The following is a 27,224-nucleotide window of genomic DNA, read 5'->3' on the forward strand; positions in this document are numbered from 1 at the left end:
TTTCAAGTGGCCCTTAAATTGAGTGTATTTGAGTGTGAGACTCAAATAAAGAATCCAACAGGCAATTCATAATGCAGTGCATGCACAGTGGCAGGTGTTGCCAATGCAGTGATTAAGCTGTTCTTTCACCTTTGGTTTTTGTGGCAGAGGCTATTAACTTGCACAAATAGATGTTGCAGAGTTTTGTGTGAATCCCTGGCTGGCCTTCGTCTGAGCTTTCAAAGCCAGATGCCCTTTAAATAGCAGCACCAGTAAATCCCAAAATATATTCACACCAACTGGGGCTTTTTTTGTGACCTCTTATACTTAGTCATGTGTGGACTGGTTTATTGCCCAGCTATTGCAAAATGACCTTGGTTTCTCAAGGATATAAATTAAAGGTCCCCTCAACCTTTAATGTGTCATTGCATAACATATCAGCCATATAACATCACGACTGTGAAACATGTGGCTGTTGCAGTTGATATGTTATCGTTGTCCCATTCTCCCTGGGTCACTCTAAACTACATAAATACTGAACTAAGATTTCTGCCTTTTCTGTCTGAAAAGTTTTAGATGCAAATAAAAGAGTAAATGGATCAAATTGTAGCATTAAATAACGTAAAATCATTAGCATTGCCAAGCTAAAGTGCATCGAGGGGCACAAAATGCCACAGAAAAAAAAACAGTGCAGTCTGGGTAATGGGAACTGCAAATTACTGTTTTGTTTTTCCACTGAGATATTGACACAGGGACCAAAAATCAATTAAATGAAAACAGTACATATCACTGTATCAAGTCTTTGAACAAATATCACTCTGTCAGAAGATGGCATGGGCAAGATATATTGTATACCCGAAGGTGAATATTTGTATTTCTGAGACTTTTATAACTTTAGTCTATTCCCAACTCGTATTGGGCTTCTTGTTTATGGCGCCTGAAAGATCTATCTGTGGTGATTCATTGCTTGAATGCTTTGTTTTTCTTTATACTCTGCTCTAGGAGGGAGTATGGGGCTCCTAATGGCAGCACAGCTTTTCTTCTTAGTGCATTTGTCCTTGAGGGATTTTTAACTTCACAACCAAAAAACACACAGGCGCTTCTTCTTCCTCAGGGCAAAATACATACAGGTAACAGCCTTATCGAACGGAAGCCAGCATGTACACCTTCCAGATGAGCCCAATGCGGCATGTTTGATCATTCAGAGAAGAAAAAAAAGTGTGAGAATCTAAAACTCCCTCCTTTCCAGTTTTTTTTTTTTGTCCTTTACAGCAGCATTGTGAAGGAATGGAAGGAATGGGGAGGATTAGAGAGCAGGTACATCAAGAAGGAGGACGGAGGTTAAGATTTGTCCATCATCAGGTGTGTCCTGAGACAGGAATGATGTGTGTAAGAAGATATATATTGGCCAGGCAGGTGGAGGTACTTGCTTCTTGTCTTGTAGAGGCATTAATCATAGCAGCGGCCAAGCCTAACCGCCAAGGTCAGCAGTCCTCACATGTGTGGGAGGCACTCTCCACAGCTGCCACCTCAAAGTGCTGCTGCAGAGGGGCTAACAGAGGCGGGAGGCAAGAGTCTGGAGAGGGTGAGGAGCAGGATGTTGAATTGACAAGGTGAAAGTAGGAGGAGAAGAACGGTGAGATGAATAAGGTTGGATTACTGATGGCCTCGGGGGCGTGGTTGGTAAAGAGTGGCACTTGAGGTGGTAGTGAAGGGGATTGCTTAGCAAAAGTAGGTGGACATTTTGGAATAATGGATTAAAGCGGGCAACACAGCAAGGGGGCGGCTGGGGGGGTAACAGCATGTGATGCACTGGTATGGAGGGTGGAACTGTACCAATCAGAGGGAGGAATATTGGGAGGGGAAGCATGTGAACAAGGTCTGGTCACAATGCTTTTAATCACAGCACTCAGGTAGGAGTTTGGTATTATTAAAATAGGACAGAAGTGAGTTATGTCCATTCAGGAAGAATCGTGACTGCTTGGAGCTATGAGCAAGATGCCAGATGATAAAGGTGCTGATAATTTAGCAGAATACCAAACCAGGTATCCAGTGTAGTGTTAATATCTGATACTTATATTGCGCATCAAGCAAGTACCATAAGTCTCCTACGAGAGCTAATAGGGTCATATGTGGTTTTGAATGTGTCGTAACCTTAAGGAGGTCTATCAAACGTGTGGGAGGGCATTTCCACTTAACTGTTATGAAGAAAATACAATAAGTCTCTGCTGCGGTTTGAAACAGAGGTGCAATATATCCTTACATTCTGTAGTGAAAGAAGCCGTGGCTGCAGTCCAACTCAGTCCAACTTCATCTCCTTTACTATTTAGGAGCCTTGATTGGTATAAAATTGATCCAAGAGGGATTTTCCACCATCTCCTTTTCCCGTCCATTCCTTTCAACCCCATGTAGAAGGAGATTCTCTGGAGGGAAATGTAGAGAATTAGAACACACTGGAAGGGCTTTGTTGCAGTAAGCCAGTGTACAAGGAATTCTTCGGGCAATACCTTTGCCTGACTGCCTTCTGCTTATGTAACTTTTGCAGTCATTTCAGGTGGGAAGGAGGTTGTAGTCTTTACTCTGCGCCTGTCTGTAGGCATTACAATGTTTTGTGCTTCATAAGTTTTCTTTTCAGTGAAAAAAAAAAGTGGATAGAAACTTTGAATCTGGCTTCCAAAGAAGTCCTTGTACCTGAATCACAAAATAGGTTGTCTGTCAGTGTCTGATAGGACAAAGCCACTCTAAACTGCCAAATTAAAGTTCAGGACAAATGACTGTGGTTATGGCTGGACATTATGATGGAGGTATGGTTACCATTACGCAACTAAATCTACTTGGTTAAGGTTAGGTACAACTAATACTCTACAACTAGTTAAAAGAGACCAAAATTAACTATTGATAAAGCACATGATGTAACCGTGGTTTTGGCATCAAAGACTAACAACATGACAGTGTTTCTTCTTTTGCCTTTGAGAGAGGCTGTTTGCATGTCACAAGAGGCCATTTGAACCATTTGAGGTTATTTGAACCAGTATAGGACTGGCACGTAAATGGCTCAGATGTCAATGCGTAAAGTTATGAGGGGGATGGTGGCTACTGAGGGGGAATTATTGTAGAAAAAAGAGCTCAGACTAAGAGGTAAAGAAATCCTTTGGGTACAATTCAAAATATATGAAAAGGAAAAAAAACATGTAAATAAGTATGTATGTAAATAATTTCCTCCACTTGGGATTTACAATGTGAATGTATGATTTACCAAATTAGAAGGCATTTAAGGCAAACAAAGATTCTTTGTTTGCTAAAGTCAGTTTGTATAATAAGTGTTCAGTCAATTTAACAGCTTTTTCTAATATTCGTTTTCTTTGTAAGATAAACTCAGACCAAGAAAATCTGCTGCCAAAATGAGAAAACTCATTGAACTGCTTCCATACTTGGCCAAATATGAAAGGAGCAGAACAAACCGAATAATTCTCTTACATGTGGCAGAAATGACCGGAGCTTGGTGGTGGTGTCTCCAAGAATCAGCAACTAGGAGACACAGAAACAAGGTATACAGAGTGGCAGCCCCAGGTTCAGCACCTTGGACAGCGGTCATGACATTTAGTGATTTAACTTCACCAAGTGGTGGCTACACGTTTGCATAAATTAAGATTGTAGGTATGTGGTAGAGAAACAGAGGCACTGGCAGTCAAGAATGTACTTGCATTTGATGCTTTGAAACAGGTCGGTGTTAAATGCTTTTGAGAGAGCTTTCAATATTTGATTATCGAAAGAAACAAGGAAATGCACTCTGTGGTCCCTCCATCTGTTCTTTCTGTCTCTATTAACTGTTATTTCTTCATATTCTGTTGATAATCTTGGTTAATTTGTGAATGTTTTAAAGTAAAATACTTATATATTGCCCCTGTCGACATATTGCCCCTCAGGAAAATTTTAAATTTAATAAAAATGTTGATTCAGAAAACACTGCACCAATTTTCGGAACCAGCAGAAAGTACTTGAGTTTGATAGTTTAATAGCTGTGCACAGCTACACACCTGAATCTCATTCTGCCTTTGGTGCTTCATGACCAGAATTTCAAATTTCTCATCAGTGTATTGCTGAGGATTGATTTGTTTTGATTCTAATGTTAGCAAACAACAACAACAACAATAACAAAAGAAAGTCAAAAGCAGCCCTGAAGAGGGGAGAATTGAAATTACAGCATGACAAAGCAGCTTACACAGGAAGGGAAGTAGTACAGATGTTTAATATCTAACAATTCATTTGAAAATTACATATTTACAGATTAAGTCTGACACAGTTTGCCTGTAAATAACCTGGAAAAAACAAAGGGATACAAATTAAAATACCATCATAGCTTTTTGTTCATTCAGTATAAACATAACACCTTTAAAAGGTTGGTCACCACAAACACAGCTTGCATTTTGTAAATTACAGTCTACAGTCACAATAAAAATGTTTGTTGATGAACTGATATATATTGAACCAGTTATCCAATTTCAAATAAAAATACAAGGCACAATGCAATGTAAAAATAGTAAATTACATATGCAGAATTCAACTTAATGGAAGAAAGACTTAAAAAAAAAACTATTTGAGTCAGACTTTCATGCTGTTGGATTTGGCTTTTCTTTTACAGTGTCCATTCTGTACTGATTTTTCAAAAACTGCGCAAGGTAGCTAATCAACAACAGGGCTTAATTGAGATTAGTCTGTAGAACAGAAAGAGGCTTTGTTCCTCACAGGCAAAAGAAGTTCAAGGGATTCTTGTAAATATCATGCGGGACTGATGTGAGCGTCAGGTGCTGCCGAATGCCAGTTTCCTCATGAATAATAGCAGTGAAATGTGTTGATAAATCCAGAATGTCTTGTTGGAGTTGTGTGGCTTCAGGTGTTGGCTGACATTCTCTCTGTGGAGCTGCCTGTCAAGCCGATGCTGGGCCTGTGGAGCGCCGTCTCTGTCTCTTTACCTGATATTTTTTCAATAGCACAGTCGTTGCACTTGAATATCCTGCCTCTCTCCTGCAATGCAAGTGTAATACTGAAAATCCACAACCTCACTAGCATACTGTACCAAGATTGCTCCCCTCATATTCTGAGACCTCATCTGTTCCTGTTTTGTTTACACAGATATGAGCCTTGCTGTGTTTTCCCATATCAAACTGTATTAGTTTCTGTCATCGCTAACACGACGTAGCAGGCTAATAAAAGCATCAGTGAAGTGTGCAGCACATGGCAGCCGCTCTGGGAATGGTCGCTCCAGAGTAGCAGCTCTCATCTGGTTTTGGAGAAGTGTGGGTCCTGCTCCCATATATTGGCCAGGAGCCCATGTGAGTTGTGACCCCATGCCACTTGTCCTTTACACTCACTGGCTGCATGCTGGCAAGTTGACCTTTATCATTAACCCTGCTGCGTGCCTGTCATTTGAAGTCTTTATTATTCACGCTTCCCTTTGGGTATATTGTATACCAGGGAACATGGAGGAGGGATGCAGAGCTAGTTAGCACATTTACACTCAGCAATTATATCACTTAGCTGCTGCAGAGAGAAACAGGCACAGAATTTTCAAGAAGCCAGAAACATGAAATAACAAAACTGAGCATTTTCTACCCAGTTACAGCCATCGCAACACACCAGGGGAAAAACATGCTCACTTTACTTTATCTTGTTTACCACTATGCACACCCACATACATTGGCTTGTGAGCAAGATTATACCATGCTTTGAAAAGAACACAAAAGTACAAACAAACCGAACCATCAACTCCACAATTTTTTTTATATTATTGATTAGTTCCATCTCTTTACTATAGTCACAGCTTCTTTCACACAACAACATTTGTTCCATTTTTTTGACTTTGATGTTTAGAGCTCAACCAGACTTGAGGCACACAGTGAGACTGAGGCGCTGGTGATATTCTTTGGAACACTCGTCTTTATCCACAGCAGCGTTAATCAGCAGCCGTTCTAATTAAACTCAGTTTGCACTTGAAATGCTTTAAAACATGTTCAAACACTTTTGAATGGCAACTGTTTGATAGGACACATCGTCGCCTCCGTCCTGTTCACAGGTGATAAGAGCAACGTGTGCCAAAGGAGTCGGCAGGGACATCTTTTTAAAGTGCAGATTGTCTGTGCGTAATCAGACCAAGTCAATCCAAGTCGCACACACCTCTCCTATGATATTATTCATAAATGTTTTTCACCCCGATCCCACATCCATTACATCTTTATCACGGCTGTTTTCATTATCATCCGACTCTGCCACTTGCCTTCACTCAGCCTCATTCTGCTGCGTGCTAAGTCAGCAGTCTCCCACAAAAAAAGTAATCCACTGCCTTTACTGATGGGCAGAGATATAGCTCTCATCGTTTCACTGCTGTGGCGACGGCTGCAGAACGTGACAAACAGGCAGTTGACACCCCGCTTCTGCTCCGTCAACTATTCAATTTGAACAGAACGGGATCAAATTGAATCCTATCAAATTACCTGATTATATTATACATCCAATTACAGTGTTTTGGTGCAGCTATCACCAAGGCATTTCCATTTGCGAGGGAGGTGAAATATCAACTTTGTATTCTGAGCCAAATGATTAGTTGTGCACACTGTTTGCATGTGTACTTGTTTGTAGTCATGTCAAAGCCCTAACGGTCCTGTGTACCATATTATGTAAAAAGTTAGCCAGAGGACAAATTACAAAATGCTTTCGCCTCGCAGAATTTTTTATCATTAAAAGCAGAGTGGAGGAATGCTATTCGGATTACAAATAGGAAAATTGCAAATGCGTGTTTTTTTTTTCTTCCTCTCTCCTTTACCCTGTCTGAATCAATTGAACAAACCGGCATGATATTTGATGGCCTGTGAGCTCCAATTATTAGAACAATATTATGGCTGGGGTAAGTCAGGGGCACTCCAGTGGAATTCCAATAGTGTTTGGAAGCTATTTGTATTGGTGCTAGTCCTTCAGGGCCTGGAGAAGGGCATACAGCTCAATAACTCAATTCTTAACAATTAGCCCCTGACATGTCCCCCAGAAAACAGATAGAGAGGAACCTAATGGATAATATTTTCAAAAGTATCGAGATTATTGTTTCAAAGGCCCAAACAGCATTGCAAAAGAAGTTGTGGCTCTGTTTTCAAATTATACATGCCACCTGATAAGATCGGAGTTGATAAGGACGTAATTCTTCATCTCTCAACAGTTTAGGTGGCTTTTATTTTGTCAGCATCAGCATGAAGCTCAGCACAAGCACTGCCCGCTCACACTGTACTGTGTAAAAAAAAAAACAAACAAAAAAAAAAAAAAAAAACGGCTACCTGTTCTCCTGGGTCACTAATTATCAACAGCACACTTGCAACATTTTAAATGGCACAGTCCTTATCACTCAATTACGAAAGTATTATAGTGTAATTGAAGGGGCTCCTGGATCGGGGAGCACATCTCATCTAACTGGCCGTGTGCTTGCTTGCCGTTCCCCTCCCTTCCTCTGAGCACACCTCCTCAGCCGTGGACCCGGCAGAGAGTGACCTTGGACTAGGGCCGACCTTGCTGCACCACCGCAGTCTGATGTTATTAGATTGTCGAGGAAGGAGAAAGGTTGAAAAAGCAAACGCAGTCCATCTCGCTTTCGTTTGGTCTTGGGTGCACTTTCACAGGGATAGGGAGAACAAATAGAGCTGTCTGAGGGTGTTTGACTTTTGTGTGTGTGGGTGCAAATGTGTGTTTGATGTTTGATTGACACAAGAGCTTGTGTCTGTGCAACCATATAAAAACATGACTCGCAGACAGACATGGAGGTGGCATTTGGAGTCGTCTGCTCAGGAGAGCGCTCCCATGCCTGAGGGGATCATACTCACTCGGGCTCTCCTTTGGGTTCTGATGGGCCGTGCGCCATGGTCTGATTGTAAAGAGGTCATAGCTTTGTGAAGGAAGCCCCAGAGGCCAGCTAGAACAATTAGAAATATGTGTTTCTGGGTCACTGGAGCACAGTTACAAGTCTGGTAATACTATTCTCTTTCCTGACAGTGGAGGCAGAGGAAGTGGCTTTACTCTGGCTTTTGTCTGATGCATGATGCAATATCTCTGTGCTGGGAACCCAACGAATGCTGCTTTGTTTGAACTGGTTTACGCTCGCAACAATGCCGTAGATTTTCAGGCTTTAACTTTATACAGTATATTCTAATCTTGCTCTCCCAAACCCTGTAGTCCTTAAGTCAACAGCAAGCTGTGCAGCAAACATAGCAGTGACAATACCAATGCGCCAGCAGTAACTCAGCTACAAGGGAGCGAGGCCTAATGTAAACATGGCCATCATTTTACATATGCACAGTACAGCATGCACCAATATATCCATGAAAATAGACCTCAGTATTCCATAAATATTTGATGAAATCAAAAATACAGGGTCTGTAGACTACAAAAGAAGAACACGTGAAATTTAATTCATTTTTCCTGTAACACTGCAGTGAGCCTCACGCTTTCATTGGAAGTAAATTGCCATGGGCGACATGCCTCTCTCTGAGGCAGCATATCTGGTGCTTAATATAGCAGTAAACAAGTTAACAATGCTTGACAGGGATTAAAATGGATATGGATTCGTGAGTGGCAGAAACTCAATGACACAGATCATATTAGTTGAACTGTTAAAATGTCAGACCCTGTAAGTTGAATTCAGATTTCAAGTTGCGTGTCACCGTTTTTTCCTGACTCATACAGGAACTGTGTAATCCTTTGACTTGAAACGTCAAGATCGCCGGAACTGGATTTACAAGGTTTTCACCTGACAGCACTAATATAGGGAGAATGTTTCTCCTTTATATTTTTCTTCATGAAATATGAAAGGGCCTTGGCGGCATGACTCAAGCTGTGCCTGTGATCAGTGGATCCAACTGTTATGTATGAGCGAGAATATGGAACCATATGAATTATCATAAGTGCTATAAGGCTGCATCAAAACAGATTATCTTCTGACTCAATAATTTTGCAGGGTTGTATCACACCAGTCTAACTTGATCATCGACCTCCATCATTTTAGACATGAATTGTGTATCAATTATCTCCCCAAGCTCGAGCAGGCTGGGTTCTGAGCAGAGCCCACTATGATTTGGTATCCTAATTCTGGCATCTAAATGCATGTTGCATCCAATGGTAACATTTTTCATGCAGGATTATAAAATGCTGACTGTATGCTCTGCATACTGCATGCTGTATTTGCATTTTAATGTAAACCCCCCATTTACAGTTACTAACAATACCACTGTGCTCAGAATTGTGGTTAAATTTATTATTAACGGTAATACCAGCAACTGGGTGAGAATAAATAATTTGGAGTGGGGGAAAAAAATCCCACAAGGCTTTTAAGAACAGGGAAAGTTCCAGCCCTCAGAGATAGAAAGCTAACACGTTTTTCTATGCAAACAAGTCAGGGTCCAGTGCCATTTGCTGGTAGCACCACTGTTCTAATGTCTGTTCCACCCCACGTTGTAAAAGGCTAAATTAGCCTCCTCTGGAGCCAATTTAGCTGAATTAAGGAGCTTAGAAAGGTCATACTTACATTTCATTTGAACTTAATAGACATTGCATTGAGAGTGCTTTTCTATGTTTGCCTACATCACCAGCAGACACTTTCAAATTTGATGAGACCAAATATTCTGTCATTACTCCTGATCCCTCATCATCCAGAAGCTTTACAGGTGGCTAGGGCAACAACCTCAGGTATCCAATATCTTCATGGCATTTTCCCAAATTAGGCCTCCAATCCACTGTATGTTTGGCCACTGAGCTACCTCGTTAAGTTAAATAATGAATGAATTGCACGGGTAATTATGAAAACTGCTCACAAGCGGGACTAATGCTTCTGCTGGTTTAATTAGAGCAGGAGCCTGCCACTCAAGGCTGCTCCCCATGCCAATCCGGAGGACAGAATCGTGGATTCTCAGGCTGGGGGAGATAAGGCTCAACTCAGGAGCTCAGTATGGTACAAATCTGCCACCACTGCACTGGCTGCTACAGGTAGCAAGGGTGCAGGATGTGCAGCCACACATAGGGATGTTACCAACAGTGAGCCGCAGCACACAGCCTGGTCCAGTTATCCTAGGCTTGAGACAGGAAGAGCAGTTAACCACCTGTTTCCCAACGTGGGAGCTATTGCAGCGTAGTTAACCTGTCAGAGATGAGAGGAAAGTATTGTAATCAGCATATGTCTTGATAGCACCACAGAGAGCATTAACAGATAGTGGAGAACATTATCCATAGCATAGCCAGTTAGTGGTGGACACTCAAGTGAAGGAATAGATGTGGGGTGGTAGGATGGGGGGATGATTCAATGAACACAATTGGCTTTATTTCTGTTCTGCACCTGCTAGCTGTTTGCTGCTGATGCTATCATAGAGCCAGAGGGGCTAGTGGAGCATTGACTGAAACAAGATGTCCTGCTAATAAGATTCAGAATCCTTCCTTCCATTAGAACATGTCTGTTTCCCTCCCATTATTGACATTGTTGTTGGGTCAGTAATCCAGCCTTGTAACCTCTAGGCAAGCTGATTCTTAAGGATACAGAGTTAACAACAAAGTGTGTCAGCTCGGCAATAGCGGGCGGCGGCCGCGAGACAAGGCAGAGATGCCCGTTCACTGAGGACAGACGGAGGAGAGGTGACATTGGCCTTGACTGCCCAGAACCACCACAAAGCAATCTGTATAATGAGTGGTTTCCCCTCTGACTGAGATGATTTGTCATTCCATTCATACGTCGTAGCGCGATACATCCTTCCCAACTCTAGTCAGCCTTCTCAAGCCTAAGGGGAGAGGAGAAGACAGTGGGGATGACATAAACACAGAAAAAGATAAAGAGTTCACCAGGGGGAAAGGGAATATACACTGTGTACTAAATATGAAATAAATTGTCAGATTGATTCAGTTTCTTTGATTGCAATTGCAGAGTAACCGTGTTAACTAAAATATGAGAATTTAGTGTTCTAAGTTTTTTTTTTCTAAAATGCTAATACAATTCCCTCAGCACACTTGGCAGAAATTGGCTACACTCATTTACGTCCTTGGTGTATAACAAATGTCTGAGCTCATGTTGTTGTTTACATTATGTCTGTTTTGAAAAGTATGAGCATGTGCCCCAGATAAGCCCACAGGCTTATGCAGCATGCAGCCATGGTTCAAACATACGAACCCATAAACGTCTGCTATCAAATAAAGCAAAAGAAACTCAATTAAGAGAAGAGATCTGGTGGGGATTGCGTCAAATTAGGTGACTGACAAGCCCAGTAATCTGGAGCATATAGCATTTTTCATCTAATAACACTCCGAGATGTCCTTGGAAAAATGGAGTATGTGGCGATGCTCAGCTGATAGAGAGGGAGGACAGTGGAGCTGCCGGGGCGGGGGTCATGTTCGAGTACAGTGACAATTTCTTCCGACAACGTCCCGTCATATTTTTGCTTCGTCAGCACACTCTTTAAAGCAGGGATGTCATATTTAATCAAATTACCTGCGAGAGCTGCTCCTTCTTTTATTAATTTATTGAGGGAGGAGGTGAGGGGAGTCAGGGTGGGTGAAGGAGCACGGATGAGCTCCTTTGGGATGAGTGTGTTTGTGCTCTCTGGAACGTGAACCAGAGAGGGCTGAGCTAACAGGAGCTGACAGCGGCAACCGCCCTAGTGCTCGGCTGTGAGAGGACCAGTCGGCTTTTTCGCTCGAGCCTCGTTAGGGAAACAGTGAGAAGAGTCATCTGAGGCTCAGAGACAGGAGCTGGGTCTGGTGCTGCTGCTGTTCAGAGAAAAAACGTTTGACTGTAGATGTCAAGAGTTTGAGGCTCAGAAGCTGTTATGCTAAGTGATGGTTAGGTTAGCGGGCTCTTATCCAATCCACATCTCCTTGTAGCGTGGAAAGATGCTGAATTAGCACTGTTGATGGACCATATATGATCGGTTTGTAGTTTAATCATTTAGCTCTAAGGATAAAACCTCTAATCTAATTGTCCATCAAAGCTGATTTTGTCAATGAAGATTAAAAGCAGCCAGTTAACAAAATGTGGCAATGACACAGGCAGAAAAATTAATAAGACTGGATGCCGTTCGGTCTCCACACCACCTCTTTCACCCCGCTCCCACTCTGCTTTGGCCTTCGAGCTCTCAGGTGTACAGTGCGTCTGGCCAGCCTATAGGGCGCGTGGAACAAAGCCATGGTGACATTTTATCTGACGGTAGCTCCTGTGGGGCCTGAGCCATGCTGCCGAACTGTCAGGCAGATTTTAGCGCAATGAGGAGGGAGGAAAAAAGCCAAACAAACAGAGGCCTGGCACAGTCTCCCATTGCCAAGCAGTGCAGACGAGCGCAGAGAGACGTCCCTGGGGATTGCAGGAGGCCGAGATGAAACAGAAAGCGAGATCTAACCTTTTTGTTGTTGCTGGAACCTAGTTCTTTAGTGCTGCTAGATTAAAAGGAAGAACAGCGAAGTGAAATGAAAAAGGAATCACTTCAGCTGTTTGAACGTGAAGACCCTTACTGGAAACAGGACTTCAATATCAATTGAAAGGGAAGAAAATAAAGCAAACATTGTCATCCTTTGTAGGACATGGGTACAAGTATCTTTTGTATAGTGCATGGCCTTTGTGTTACATGCAACAATACATGACAGGCACACTCCCTCTATTGTAGAAGTGTTATGGTAATCATACGCACTATTTCAAAAGCTTTTCATCCATTTTTCATTTCCCACTGTTCTCAGGGTGAGAGAACAGGCATGTTTCATCAACAAAGGAATATGTGAAGCCAAGCAAGCCAAGCACCCTCACAAGGTAGAAGGTAGTAAACTCTGCATATGTAGAAACCCAATGGTTTCAGTATCTATGAGACAGAAAGACATCATACTGCCAATACTGACATATTAAATATGTTCGGCGTTGGTTAGCATTGTTAACAAACCACACAATTACAGATTTCCATTCCCATGTCACCCACCTTGATTGCTTTTCTTAGAGTTGGTGGCACACCAGTGACATATCTTCTTTTATATAATGAACGAATGAGCTCTTGATCACGGCTCACAGAGGGGTTGCTGCACTGACACACACACACAGTAGTCTCACACAAGAACTGCAATTATGGAACTTCGATCTTAAACGTGCTTTGTTGTTTTTCTCCAGCTTCAGGTTCGGTGAGGAATCTTTAAAGTGGATTTAATGTGCTAAATGCAGATGTGGAGGGGTCTAATTAAATATGTGGCACAGTGAAGTCCCTCCACCCTCTCACTGCTCTCTATAGGGTCGGTATTAACCTCCTGATTCTTTCACCGGCAGATGAAGAGATACCTACCACTGATGTTAAGCTGGAAATAGAGCTGGAGCCCCAGGAGGCTATGATCAAATCCTCAACTTAGCGCTCCACTGTGCACTGCACAGGCCTCACGTGGCCCAGCCTGCCCTAGCTTATACCAAAGTGATCCTCTTGCACCATCTTCCTGGTGTGAAGAAGAGTTGGATCACCACAGAGAGCCACAGAGATCAGATGTAGAAGAGAGAAGGAAGGAAGCAGAAAGCAAGAAGGTGCAGGAGGAGTAAGATGGTGATTGATAGGTACTTTAGCATGGTTGGCTTGGAGGAAAGTCCACAGCATAGCGAGGTCTTCCAATGTCAAAGTTCATTCAAGACAGGCAGGAGTTTCAAAGGCTCACTGCCTCCGGTTAGCAGCATCAGACCTTCGAAAACTGGGCTTAACACTTCTTTTATAGGTGACAGACACTTTAAAATCAGCCCTGGCTCCATTAGTTAGCGGTGTCAGGCTTTTAAGATCAAGGCTATAAACAACTAGTGAGGACCTTTTATACCTGAACTCAGTTTGTCAGAATTGCTCCTCACTGTGATGGCTACTACAGATCTTGTACCTTTTTTCCACATGAGAGAGTAAATGCATGCTATTACCATTGGCCCAAGCAACTGCTCACATTGCCATCGTTCCGGCACTTCATTAAATTGATATTGTGGGAAAACACGCGGGCAGTGCCCAGTCTTTAGTTCGTAAACACACCCAGACTCTCTGCCAGTTCCCACTGGCTAGTGTGCTGGCCATAGACCTAGTCAGTGCGCTTGGCTGATATTATGAATGGTAATGAGTGACTGGCTGCTGGGACTGAAAGCAAAAGTGCTGTCATAATTGAGTTAGATTAATTAAAGGAGCTCCACTGTATTCTTACAGATCAGTGCATCTTGTTAGAGGGCTGTGCTATGGGTTGGGGCACCAGAGGGGGTTGCGTTTGTGGCCAAAGTGTATGTGTTTGTGCCTGTGTAACCTGCAGATTGTGGGTTAGGTGGGTTGTTGTGTGAGGAACTAATTGAAATGAGAGGCGATGTGCGAGTCTCAGCCAACATGGCCGGTCCATTTGTCAGGGTGACATCACTGCACTCACACCCCATCCATCTCCGCCCGGCGCCACAGAACCATGCTCCTCCTGGTGATTAATATCCATACCTCCCTCACCGCACTGCATAACCCGCCACCCCCCCCACCTGCACCTCCCACCACCCCAAGCACTTGCTGCTCCACGCGCGCACCCCCACAAACAAACAAATACTCACACACACTCTGTTGGAAGCCCTCCTCTTCACTTATGCACACACTGGCTGCACACTCACCCACACTCAGTTCCATGGCACTCCCATTTACTCTCTCAGACACACATGGACAGAGCCCAGAGCCACACCAGCTATACACATAAACTTCCTAATTGTTCCAAACACAAACTGTTCTTGCTCTTTGGTAGGTTAGGGTATCGGATTATACTCACACTAATTGATTCTCTTGGTTCAAATATTAGTTAGCTCATATTTTTAGGTAGGAAAAGAAACCAAAATATTTTGAAAACAAAATCCATCTCTGCTTGATTATTTTAGGCTTAGCCTGCTATCATGTGCCATAGCTTATTCTGTACTTTGTGATTCTTGTTAGTTTTCCCCCATTAAAATAATTTTTAAGCAGTGATTAGATTTTGCTGTATCACTGTACTGTCTTTGAGAGGCTTAAAGGATAAGGCTGGTGATATTCTGTATTTCTGCTACTGACAACAAATCCTATGAAAGGGCTAAAACCAACAATGTACTAGTTCATCTCTCAGTACTTTCCGACTTCTCAGCCCTGTCTGTGGCACTCTGCCACAAGCCTGTTCGTTCCTACTCAAGGAAACATCTGGGCACTAGTTTTTATCAATCGTCACTCAAACAAGAGCATTGCATGTGTTGTTGTTTTTTTTTTTTTGCTGTGGATTTGGTGCACTGAGGAGTAATCATGGCAGAAGCGTAGTGTGTGTACGCGAGATTGAATCTAAATAAATTACAGTGTTCACTGTAATGAAGGAACATGTCACCCAGTGCAACGTTGTGGCTGATTTATGGGTTTTTCATAGTTTTTGAACAACAATGGAGCTCAGTGACACAGAAAAATATGCTATATCGGTCTTTGGCTCCATAGGGAGTACATAGGATCAATTTATAGTTGGTTTTGGTCTTTTCGTGGCATTTGTTGTCAATAAAAAAAACCAGAATATTTCCAGTCTAGTCTTTTACCCTTTTTGAGTGCTTATTATGGTCTGCCTCATTGGAAACGCTGGACAGGTTCTTATGCGTAACCAGCGGTGAAGATAAAAGTGGAGCAGGTTAAAACTTTTCTTTCAGTATGTGAGGAGCAGAATCAAAAAGCACGTTTCCTAACAAATCCTTGCTTCTTGCAAATTTGGAGCCGGTTCCAAATCAGAACACAGCCCCACTGGCAGCAGCACCACTTTTTGTAGCCAAAAAAATATGATACCCTTCCGAAGACAAATAAAACATCACTCACACAGTAGACACCGCAGTGCTGAACTTCAGGAAAATACATGTTCATTTAAATTGCTGCCTTTGATTTGCAACTAAAGTTGGCAGGGTTTTACAACTGAACAAATATAAGAAGGCAGGATCTATAGAATCAGGAATAAAAGCTGCAGAAAGGGCTTCCCGGGCTTGTTTCACCAGTTCTCGTGAGGGAGGGTCAACAAAATGTAAGCTCATTATGGCCAGCTATCAGAGCTACTTCAACCTGAGGAGAAGAGGAGTTGGGCTTTGAAGATCCTCTAAATGATGACCTTTCTCTCCCGCTCTGCTCCACTGATGTGCTTTGATAAGCCGGGCTCTGATCTCTTCCGTGGTATCACAGCGCATCGCTGCACTCTGCCCCGTCCTCCCTGTGCTGGGTGGTGCTAAACTTTCTCACCACGCCCTCAAATTACATCACCCAGGCTTGATGTCATGTTTCACACCATGCCTTTGAACTTATGCAGCCGTGGGCCAAAAAGTGAGACAGAGCAGTGTTGTTTTATTCAAAGAAAGGATGGTGAATATACTGTAGGAATAGTTTTTTTTTTCTTTTAAATGTCAGACTTAAGTAAAGGCAAATTATTGTTCATAAAATTTCTCCCTACGATGCATGATCCTCCAAGTGGAACCAAAGTGCTGCTTAACCTCACAGTTGTGACTCTCCAACACCAATCTCTCCCTCTCCCTCTGTGGGAGCATGCAGGCCCGCCTCCGCACCAGCTGTGAGATGCAAAGCTCCCCTTAATGTAAAAGCATTTCGCTGTCTTTGAGAATCCACTGTCTGTGCTATTCACTGAAAGGAAAGATGCTGAGAGATACGGAGAGGAGAGAAGGTGATAAGTAGTGGAGAAAAAAAAAAGATGGAGGCATATAGAACAGAGGAAGACGGCGAGAGCACGGGGAGACAGGAGACATGACAAAGAGAACCCGCAAAGGGAGAGATGTTGAAGGAAGGGTGGGAGAGAGGCAAAGGGGAGCAACAAAGCTGAAAGCCGACAGCCGCTATGGCCGATGTGTGATTGATTGAGTGGCGTTCAGATGCCAGGGGTCATACATATGCAAACTGCTCATTTGTAGTTGCTGCCAGGGCTGCTGTTCACCAGAGCCCTTGAATAGCGTCGCCTGACCACCGGGACACATCACACAATCAGATTAAGCAGCCCCGAAGTCACATGCAGGACAACCAACAGCTGCCACGTGCACCACCAGCTCTGACTTACAGTGTCTGTTTTTCATCCCTGTCTGTTATAACAGGCCATTTTCTGTCTGTAAGAGATCTGGGTTTTAGGGGCTCAAATATATGTCAGATGGGTTTTGGTGTTTGTGCGGCTCAGATTTTCTCTCTTGACATTTTGTTGTTGTTTTTTTGTTTTTTTTCCAGTGCTTTGTTGCACACAAACCACATTTTCCATTTGAGTGGCTCAGTCTGTATAAAGCAGCACAGTATGCATGATGCTCTATCTTCAGCATCAGGCACCAGACTATTTAACTACCTTCCAGCGCACAATATAGCAGCAGTGTTGGTTCATGCTGCACACTCTGCATTTATCTGTCATGATAGATGCAGAGCGTCTGAGACTAATACTCCAGCCTAAAGTATTTGGGTTTCTGTTAGTCATCAGCCTATTCACATTTTCAGCAAAGACCTGCAGTTTATCGAACGTGTTCAGTGTTCATTCAGTTTGAACTCGCCCCGTGTCGAGGGAAAGATCAGATGACTTTGTTACCATCCAAGGCCGATCCGATATTTTCTTTAATTATTGATTCGTGATGAGGCCAGCATGAATCAGGGGCTCATACATAAATTCCTTTTCACCATTTGATTCTACAGCCATGATTGATTCTGCAATCATGTTATACTGATTCGTATGAAACCTGTCATTTCTACAGGTGACAATCCAAAAAAATTTTTTTTTGCCCCGCAAGTCTTTATTTTCTCTTCCATCAAAACAAGGATGTGGTGTTGGGTAAAAGGCCTTCAGTGTTCAGGCTGCCATAAAGAAGCTTTCTTGTGCTTGCCTGCACTTTGCTCTTTCTCGTTCTCTCTCTCTCTCTCTCTCTCTCTCTCTCTCTCTCCCTCTCTCTCTCTCTCTCTCTCTCTCTCCCCCTCTCTGTCTTTCTGTACCTATCTCTCTTGCCCTCCTGTTCTCAGATCAGACTGCACTCTAGCCATGCTATTGGGCAGCGAGCTGTAAACAGGAGCTGTACACTGATCCAAATGGCAATCACCTTCTTTCAGGCCCACCACGCCCCCCCTCCTACCCCCATCCCTTCAACCAGCCTTTTTTCTTAGATTTTTTTTTTTTTTGAGTCATGCCAGTGTGCTGAAATCTTCAAACCCCTCCCACCTCAGAAAAAAAAAGAAAATGATAGCTCTTCTGGGAATGACTCCCTGTATGGAGGATGAACTGCTGGGTATGTCCCTTGCTCATCGTGAGCTTGACACACAGGCCCTTTATGTGGCTGTATGGAGGGTGGCCCCCTTTCCTCCTCTGCTTCTCATCCACACCCCAGAGGCTCCCATTCAGCCCAGGCCTGGCTGGGGGGAAGTTGGAGCTCTTTTGTAGTGGGGGATTCTTAGGGGAGGCTGTCAAGGCTGCGACTGTGTGGGCCTTTATTTCCCTAGAGAAGAGAAGGGGGGAGAAAAGATAGAGGGAGAGGGCAAGAGGGAGACGGGGGGAGTACTAAAGGAGAGTTTGGACACAGACGGCCTTGTTAACCAGCAGCCCCAAAGAGGGAGAGGATGAGAGGGAGAAAGAAACAGGGAAAAGGCGAAGTAAAAGAGAGAATGAATCCAACAGAAATCTGAAAAACTTTCCCTCTGTTACGTCACACGCTGTTATTCCCATCCTCCTTCTCCCCCTCCTCCTCCGTCTCTTTTCCTCTACACCTCCCTATCCTCTCCCTCCATCTGTCCATGTGCAAGCTCACTCTTCAGCTCAATAACAAGCTTTTGCCCTCCCCCTCACCCCTCCTCGCCCCCTTCTCACCCTCCGCCATTACTTTACACACATTCCATTATCTGGGAGACCAGGCTAAGAGAGATGTCTAGGGTCGGAGCGATCATTATCATCACCTCTTTCCGCTACACTGAGTTATAGCCCACCGTATAGGAAACAGACATTTAAATCATAATCAATAGAGCAATATCAATGCTGAGAGGCATGGCTAAAGGAAATCACTGCCGCGGCTCAGGAGGAAACAGGGACGCACAGCTTAGACTGAGATAGCGGCATGTGTTTATTGACAAAATATGATCAAGCCACAAAATGCATTATGTGACATCACCCTCTGCACTGCTTTTCTAGAAAAATAAACTCTCTTTCACTGATATTAAGGTGACGCCATGATCGTGGCTGGTGTGTGAAAATGTGTGGAAACGGAGAGGTGCTAGATTTGAGCAGCGATTTCCTGGTCTCCGAACATCAGTGTCTGCTGCTCACGTACCGCTTCCGGCACAGTGGCTGAGGCTCAAACACTGCAGAGAGGGGACATTGTCAGGCTGTATACATTAACTGACCCTCTGATCATGTTAAGGTGACAAGGGCAGCTAAGTTCCTCACAGGGGGAGCTGTACCACATAGGCAACAATGTTTTGTCCGGCAAGGACGATGCAAGGTGACAGGTGCGACCTGACCCGGCTGCGAGCAGACCACGGTCACCGCTGCCACTCCGACTGAGATCAGGACTGAATCCCTGACTCTGTGCCTCCACAAGGAGAGAAAATACCAGTTCTCCATACAGCAGACGTGCACCACATCACTGTCAAGGAAGAGCAGCTTTGAGACGTGATACAAAAACACATCATGTAATCAGTCAGGACAAATTACAGCTCTAACATGCAAAGAAAGAGAACAGAATCACTGTGATTAACTCATACAGTCTGTTTGCAGTGAATAAGAGACGCTCTTGCAAATTCCACATCTAATCCATGTGCAGACAGGTTAGACTCCATATTTGGAGGTCTTTGTTTCAACCGTTGAGACAATTTGAGATGTTATTTGCTGACATGACCTTTTACAAGTGATGCTTATATAACCAGTTTTCTAAGCAGATCTTATTAAATACATTTTGGATTTGGCATGCATGATTTTAGAAGGTTGACTCAAATAAAGATCAGTTATTTGATTCCTTTTCTCCAGTGTAGTTCAATGTCAGGGCATTTTTTTCCTTTTCTTGATGCTCAACTTCCTTTGTCTAAACAAACCATTTCCCACTGAACCACTTGAGCTTGACATCCAAAGCAGCTTGTTTTTAAGAGAGGAAAACATCAGGCAAACCGTATATGACATTCGTATTCAACTTGTAGACATAAGGCCTGCATGTCATTATTGCAACTGAATTGAAAAATATCCCACAGTTAATCCACAGTTTGTTACAGAACTCACAACAGGCAGAATTAATAATGTCACAGAGAAAATTAAATTACTTCAAATTAATTGGGATGCACTTTACTTTGAAAGTATATGATCAACTTGAGCTATTTGCTGTTTAATGATTATTTTATGTGTGTTGAATTAACTTGACAGGGACACTGCATTTGTGCATACTGTTTGTGCCCAAATTAATTGGTCGGATCACTTAAAAGAGAATTTGCATATTGATTTGAATTCAGGCAGCTAACACAGATGAATATTATTTGATTACCGTTTATGATTTAATGCTTATTGTAAAGCAGCACCTAGTGTGAATTAAGAATCTCAGTCGAATGTCAGGTTGAGTAGTGCAGTCAAGCACAAGACCAAGTAGTTCAGAAGCACAGAGCTGCAGCCCAGAATCCCAAGGTCCTGTGTAGGTGTGAGCTGTGAACAGATAGTGCACTGCACATCACAGTTCATGTGCAGCCAAAGCCCACGCAGCGCTGATCAGACGGGGATCATCTGCTAGATCTGGAAATCTATAAACCAGTCCCTGGTGAGAAAGGAGAATTTTAGATAACTCAAACCAGAGACAAAGCGAAACTATATGGTGTATTATGGTGTGTCATTTTTTTGAGTAATCAGAGTGTGCATTAGGTTAATAATATGTATATTTTTCTGTGCGTTATTCTAGAAAAGCAGACTGAAAGCTCAGAGGTGATGCATAGGTGAGAGACGTAAAGAAATATCCACAAAACAAAAATTGCCAAACACCTTCAGAGCACATGCATAAAGACAATGGACTGCTATAAACATAAGAAATAGGGGAAAAAACTGTGCATAAAAACAATTATTTTGCTATCTTAATTGCTTTCCAAAGAAAATTCTTTCTGTCACCTTTCCAATTAAAACATAACCAGCAGCTATATTAGATGTATTTTTAAATGGTGCCTGCAGCATGTCTTGTCTGAGATATTGGATTCCACGTCTACATTTTAATGACCAGTTTCATTTATAGATGCAGAGGAATCAACGTGGCTAAACAAAAAGTCGCAACAGACTAGAGCATCGAGCAGTGTTTTATTCTGCCAGCTGGGGATCCAACTCTAATGATTTACATTTTGTCATTTAGTAATACCTCATGTTGCAGTGCCAAATGGATAATGTTTACTATATCTTTTCAATTAGGCTAACAGTTGCACAGAATCCCTTTTACATGCCAGTCTCCTGACATTGCTTAACCCATCTGACATACACTTGGTGAAGTGTGAACCATTTCACAAATGAGGGTTATTCTGGGAGAGTCACGTCTCCTCTCTCCCCACAGCACCGGGGCGAGGGTTGTAAAAGCTGTTGTCCTTTAGTTATGACGGAGCGCGAGGAGCAGCCGCAAGAGAAAAGGAAAAGAGGAAAAGCTCTTCAATTGGAGTCCTCCTTTCTCCTCTCTGTCTGTCTCTGTTCCACTGCCTGTCTCTTTCACTCTCTCTCTCTGCATGTGCCCTGCTGCTCTGTCATCCTCAGGGATGCGTCTGAAGGAGACCATCTGTTGATCCATTTGTCTCCTGCTTTGCTTCCTGTGCCACCGACTCTCTCCTATCGATGATCAGGCCTGGCCTTTCCCCTGCCCACCCTCTTTGTCGCTGCCAACAGGCACTCGGGGCGAAGCGGGTGTGCTGCCGGGGGTGGGGCAGGAGGTTGTGCCCTCCACAGACTCTGATTCACACTCTCACAAAGAGAAAAAAAAAAAAAAAAAACAGGCACTGGCAGACATGTGTCCTTTTTGTACATACATACCATAAACAGCTAATTAGCCTGAAGCATCTGCTTTCTGATCTGTGTTTATCTAAAGTGAGCATCACTGTGCTGACCTGAGTCAAAAAACACAGAGATTTGATCTTTTTTTTTTTTTTTTTTTGCAGTGCTGATATCAAAACTATCCCCTTTCCCCCCTTAGGACTTAAACACAGAGAGCTCATCATTATATGGAGGCATAGGCCATGAAATAGATGTTAGAAACAATGCTGAGAGACCATCACTGGAGGCTTGTGAACATTCACCACCAACACATTTATTGCTTGTGAAGTGTTTGGCGATATTGCCACTAAAGAGAGAGAGGTCTCGGTTTCCACGCATGTCTCCCAGCTGTCACCTCGTATGCATGTTCAGGAGTTTGATGGACACTGAGTCCACCGTGGGGACTTCAGGGATTGCTTGCCTTTGATCTTCTCCCGCGACTCTCAATTACCCATCATTCAGCAGGGCTTAGGCCCTGGAGAGCAGCTGGGAGAGGGTGGTGAGTTAACATGAGCTCTGATGTACCCAAGAGAGGCTCACTGTCCAACTCAGGCATCATATAGCAGATTACACAGACACGGAGGAAAATGTGCCCGGATAGTGTCTGTTGTGAATGTTTAGGCTGAAAGTATGTGGCACTACAGAGTGCGAGAGAGAATCCAGACACTGTCACAGGAAGATGGTAACCCTGATAGGAAATATAATGAGGTAGCAGTCCATACTGAGGCGTTTGCAGCGTCAAAATGATTGTAAGTCTCATTGCCACTTCTTTTTCTCTCTCTTCCCTGTCCGTGGAGTTCTCATAGATTCGTAAGGTTTTCATCAGGACTGCTCAATATATCTGATGATAGAGGTACACACCTGGGGAGATATGCCATTGATTTCCCATAAGGTGCAGATGACATGTGGTCACACACACTCCTATTTTACCAACAGCCGTGTCACCTAATAAGTCATGATTTCAGCGCTGCTGTCACCTGGCGTGATGGTCATTCTGTCCAAATCGGGGTGTGGCTAGCCATTGTGGATGACCTTTTGTGTTCCAGGTGCTCATGGAAAATAAACGCCTGCATTTGCAAGTTGCAGGCTATCTACTTGTCTGTTTCAGTTCTACACTGATTTCAGCATCTAAGACAACGTTTTTTAAGTGATTAGCCTGCTCAGTGTGAGTTTTAAATCCCTGTATGTGTTGCAGGTTTCCTCAGTACCGGTGACCAGGCTGCTAAAGGGAACTACGGGCTCCTGGACCAGATCCAGGCTTTAAGGTGGATCAGCGAGAACATCGGCTTCTTCGGCGGAGACTCCAACCGCATCACTGTGTTTGGTTCTGGGATCGGAGCTTCCTGCGTCAGCCTGCTCACCCTCTCCCACCACTCTGAAGGTACAGCACAGCAGGGAAGGGAAGGGGGGGATGGGTGATACAGCTGTGGAGCTCATGCCTGCTGGTGTGTAGGCTGCTTGATATTAGAAACTGGCGATGCAGGTCACAAGTTACTGAGTAATGTATTCTACTGTACTGTGCAGTATAGCGAATGTTGAAAAGAAGCAGGTGTTTGCATTTAAATTACTGTGACGTTCATTCCCATCAGGAAATTGAAACTCCACGGCAGATTTCAAACCACATGTGGGTCTTGATATGCTCTGCCGGTTTGCTAGAATCATGTATGCCAGAAATAAACATGTAGGAATAATGTGTCTTTGTAAAAGGACAGCGTGTACCAGGAAGAGCATTTTAGTGGCAGCCACAGTCATGCTAAGTGACATGTACACACTCACACTGTTCTCTTTGCGAGAAATGTTGTTTATCTACTGGCTACCTTAATGCTACTTCATGATGATTTACTGCCCAGGTTGGCCATGCCTTTAATACTAAATGCAGCACGCGCGCTTAACCTGGACATGTGATAAACATCCCTCATACTCGTGCTCCTCTCTAATGCATCATTGAATTAAGATGGAGCCCTGCTGCCTATACACAGGTTCTTGCAGGAAGTGCTTTTGGCTCATGTGAATGAACTGCTGCTTTGAGCTCCAGCCATGAATGTCAGCCTCCAACTGCACCCTGCAGAGCCAAATGGACACCGCATAATTCTTAACCTGAAATTATTACCGTCATTCATGTATTCGCCCATCCGTTTACAAGCTGGCTTTTTTCTTGCATGTAATTGATAGCAGTGTTGTGTACACAACAACCAATCAGGATATTGAGGTGTTGTTGTATAGCAACAATTATGTTTTTCCACATTGTTTATGTCGTGGTCATATTCCAAATGAGAAATCTTTACGTTCTGCCACGCTCACAGTAGGCTGCTCGTGAACATGTTAACAAGCCACAAACATTCTGCTTTGGACACACATGACTGGAAGTGTAACACGGGGCTTTTACTGTACATTACGTGGAAGTGAGCTGCATTAAAGAAATCACTCTTGCATTAGAGAGAGGCCTGGTCTTAGGCAATACTGTGGTCAGGAAACTTTTAAGTAGCAGAGCCGCAAACACCACACTCAGACTAGTAGACCAGCGTGCGTTTAAAAGAGGTCATTTGAGCTGTTCTTCTCTGGGCCCCATTACAGTGCCAGGGATTTGTGATTTGTTTTGCGTTCTCCAATTTGCATTAAAGTGTTACTAATTGCCTTGATTTCCTCCGATGAATGATGACTGCTTTTCGATTGAATTTTTACCATAAATGCCTTTTTTATTCATACTCCATAATGCTACGCTCCATGTAGCATGTTATTATACTGCCAGTGAAACCATCTCCTCTGCCTTCCAGTAAATTGGATATTACCGGGTCTGTTTTTTTCCCCTGAATGGAAATGTATGCCCCACTGATGGGATAAAAAAAAAGAGCCAGTAAAACTTGAGGGATCCTAGGAAATTGAAACAGGAAGCCTTCTATCACGCCAGGATTCTTGCTGTGAATGTTACCAATGGCAATCAGATTTCACACAGTCTCTCTCGGAGCACAGATTGTTGTAATTATATAAAGTTTAGGACTGGAGTGGGCTGCAGGATGTGACAGGAAATCCAAGTGAAGAAATGTCTTTTTGCACCTGCTTTCACAACCTCCGCTGTACTCTGCCCCTCCTCTCCTATAGTCATAACTGTTGAAGTGAAAACTGGTAGGATGTTCTTGTTGCCAAGACAAAGCAGTAAACAAGAGAGGAATCAAAGTGTCTGGATCCACATAGTGGTGAAAATTGAAGTAAAAATCTATAATCAAATGAATTATACAGTGCAGCATGAGCACACCTGGTTTCAGGTGGCCTCTAGTAATGGATTTGTGTAATGATTTCCTATCCATGTTAGCAGACTGTTGCATCTCAGGAAAAGCACCTTATATTGAGTTTCCTACTTTGCACTCTGAATGGAAATTAAGTCAGGAAGCAAAATTGTAAACAGTGCATCATGGCTCCTCCCTCATCTCCCTGATTTGACTTTTTGTTACGATGCGCTCGCAAATGAAAATTCATACACTCTCTCTGAAAACAGAGGTAGCCGTGTCACACTGAATGTGGTGTGCGTGAAGTTTTGGGTAGAATAAGGTGGGATATTACAGCATAGGGTAGAATTCATATTTCTACATACACACACATGCACCAGCTCAGACACCAACATTTTCCTTCACCTGCTGCTCAGATGTAGGAAAGCGAGGCCCAGGTTAAAAAGAGAAAGTAAATCAGCGTTGACACACTGTTCTGGAGCTCCCTGGTGTGTCGGTGTATTTAATGACAGTATTCCCACTCTTACTGTACACAGTCTGTCATCACTGCCTACGGTGCATAGACTTTCCATCTAACAGGGGCTCCTTTTATGCCTGTTGGTGGCAGAGTGACAACTTACTTCAGATGCTCCATGCTCCTCCTGAAGCCTATTTAATAAGCTGGATCCTCCTATATCATCCTAGCCTTCCGGCCTCTCTCTTTGATTGCCTGCTCCTCTGGCCTGGCCTTGGTGGCGTCTGCATGTGGGCGTGCCGAAGGGCTCCAGTCACGGGGTACATCCATCACCGAGCTTCCCCCTTCTGGCCTGTGTGGAGGCTGGCCTGGACGTCCTCCCGTGAGGGCTGGATTTTTTAGACCCCGGTCCGTGCCCTGCCTCCTCCATCTAATCTCCTCCTCACTGCACCCATCTGTCTCCCTGCCTTCACAGACAGTAAAAGCATGCAAGGGACACATGCTTTCTTTCCATGTGCCAGTGTGCGTCTCTCTCCCTTTCTGCCTCCCTGGGTTTCTGCTCCCTAGTTTGCAGCATGTGTGGCACGTTGCTATTAATAAGATGGCTGCCTTGTCTGCTATGTGGCAAGCAATCTAGCTGCACATCTGAGACTTTGGAAGCAGAATGGTCATTAAAAGCGCAGTCTCTCTCAGCAGGAGAGTGTTTTTGACCAGCTTATTAAATGTAGCTCAACAGTTGTGTTCCCACAGAGGGAAATCTCTGTCCCCATCTTCTTTTTCTTCAGCTTCAAACAGAAAACGGCTGAAGAAGTTCAGAAGCAAGGACATTAGCCAGTCCCATGTATTATCTATCTGGCATTGCACAGGCATTAATTGAACATGCAGATTTGGCTTTTTCTCTATCTCCTAATAATCATTATGATGTAAAAAGTGAGATGGCTTCTCGGCACGTGAACAGAATACCAAGTACCCAATGACTCAGACGTGTATTTATACATATATTCCTTCACACACTTGTATAAGAGAGTCGATATGTGCTTCACCCTGCACAACCTACAGGAAACATACTGCACATCTACACACGTGTCTGGATCAGTGTGCGTTTCTCAGTTGTCCACGCATGTGCGAGAGCAGCGGTGTCTATCCACGAAGCACACATGAGGGAAGGGCTAGTTGTAGAGGCACTGAAGGTCGTTTGGTTTCCTTTTTTTCCCCCCTCTCTCTTCCTGTAAGCAATCAGGATAAAAGCTCCGCTTCTGAGGAAGTGCTCCCCTTTTAATGGAACATCTTGGACATTAAAGACAGCTAGTGTGGAGGATCCTTCATGCCAATGTCAGCTTTCATTTTTATTAAGACTTCTGGGTTATTGAGGACCATAAATGTGCATGTTAAATGCTTGGGTTTTATTACAGCGGCGCAATGAGCACCAAGGCTTTTTAATGCAAGACACCACCTTTCAAACATTGAAACCCCTTGAACCATGAGTATTAAGAGGGCAGAGTGACAGGTACTCAGTTTTCAGGAAAGGGTAACAAGTTTTTGAATCTATTTAGTGTGAA

The 27,224-nt window shown here is 43.5% G+C and overlaps 1 protein-coding gene across 7 annotated transcripts in view; it reads left to right on the top strand.

Annotated features, from left to right (window-relative positions):
- Positions 1–27,224, top strand: part of nlgn3a (neuroligin 3a) — a 91,208-nt gene that overhangs the window by 29,385 nt on the left and 34,599 nt on the right. For all 7 annotated transcript variants that reach the window (XM_041048026.1, XM_041048025.1, XM_041048030.1 and 4 more), the window contains one exon: positions 23,183–23,368. In XM_041048026.1, the coding sequence (XP_040903960.1) occupies positions 23,183–23,368 (186 nt within the window). The remainder of the gene's footprint in view (positions 1–23,182; positions 23,369–27,224) is intronic.

The sequence above is a fragment of the Toxotes jaculatrix genome, chromosome 10 (genome assembly GCF_017976425.1).
Source record: "Toxotes jaculatrix isolate fToxJac2 chromosome 10, fToxJac2.pri, whole genome shotgun sequence".
Classification (NCBI taxonomy): Eukaryota; Metazoa; Chordata; class Actinopteri; family Toxotidae; genus Toxotes; species Toxotes jaculatrix.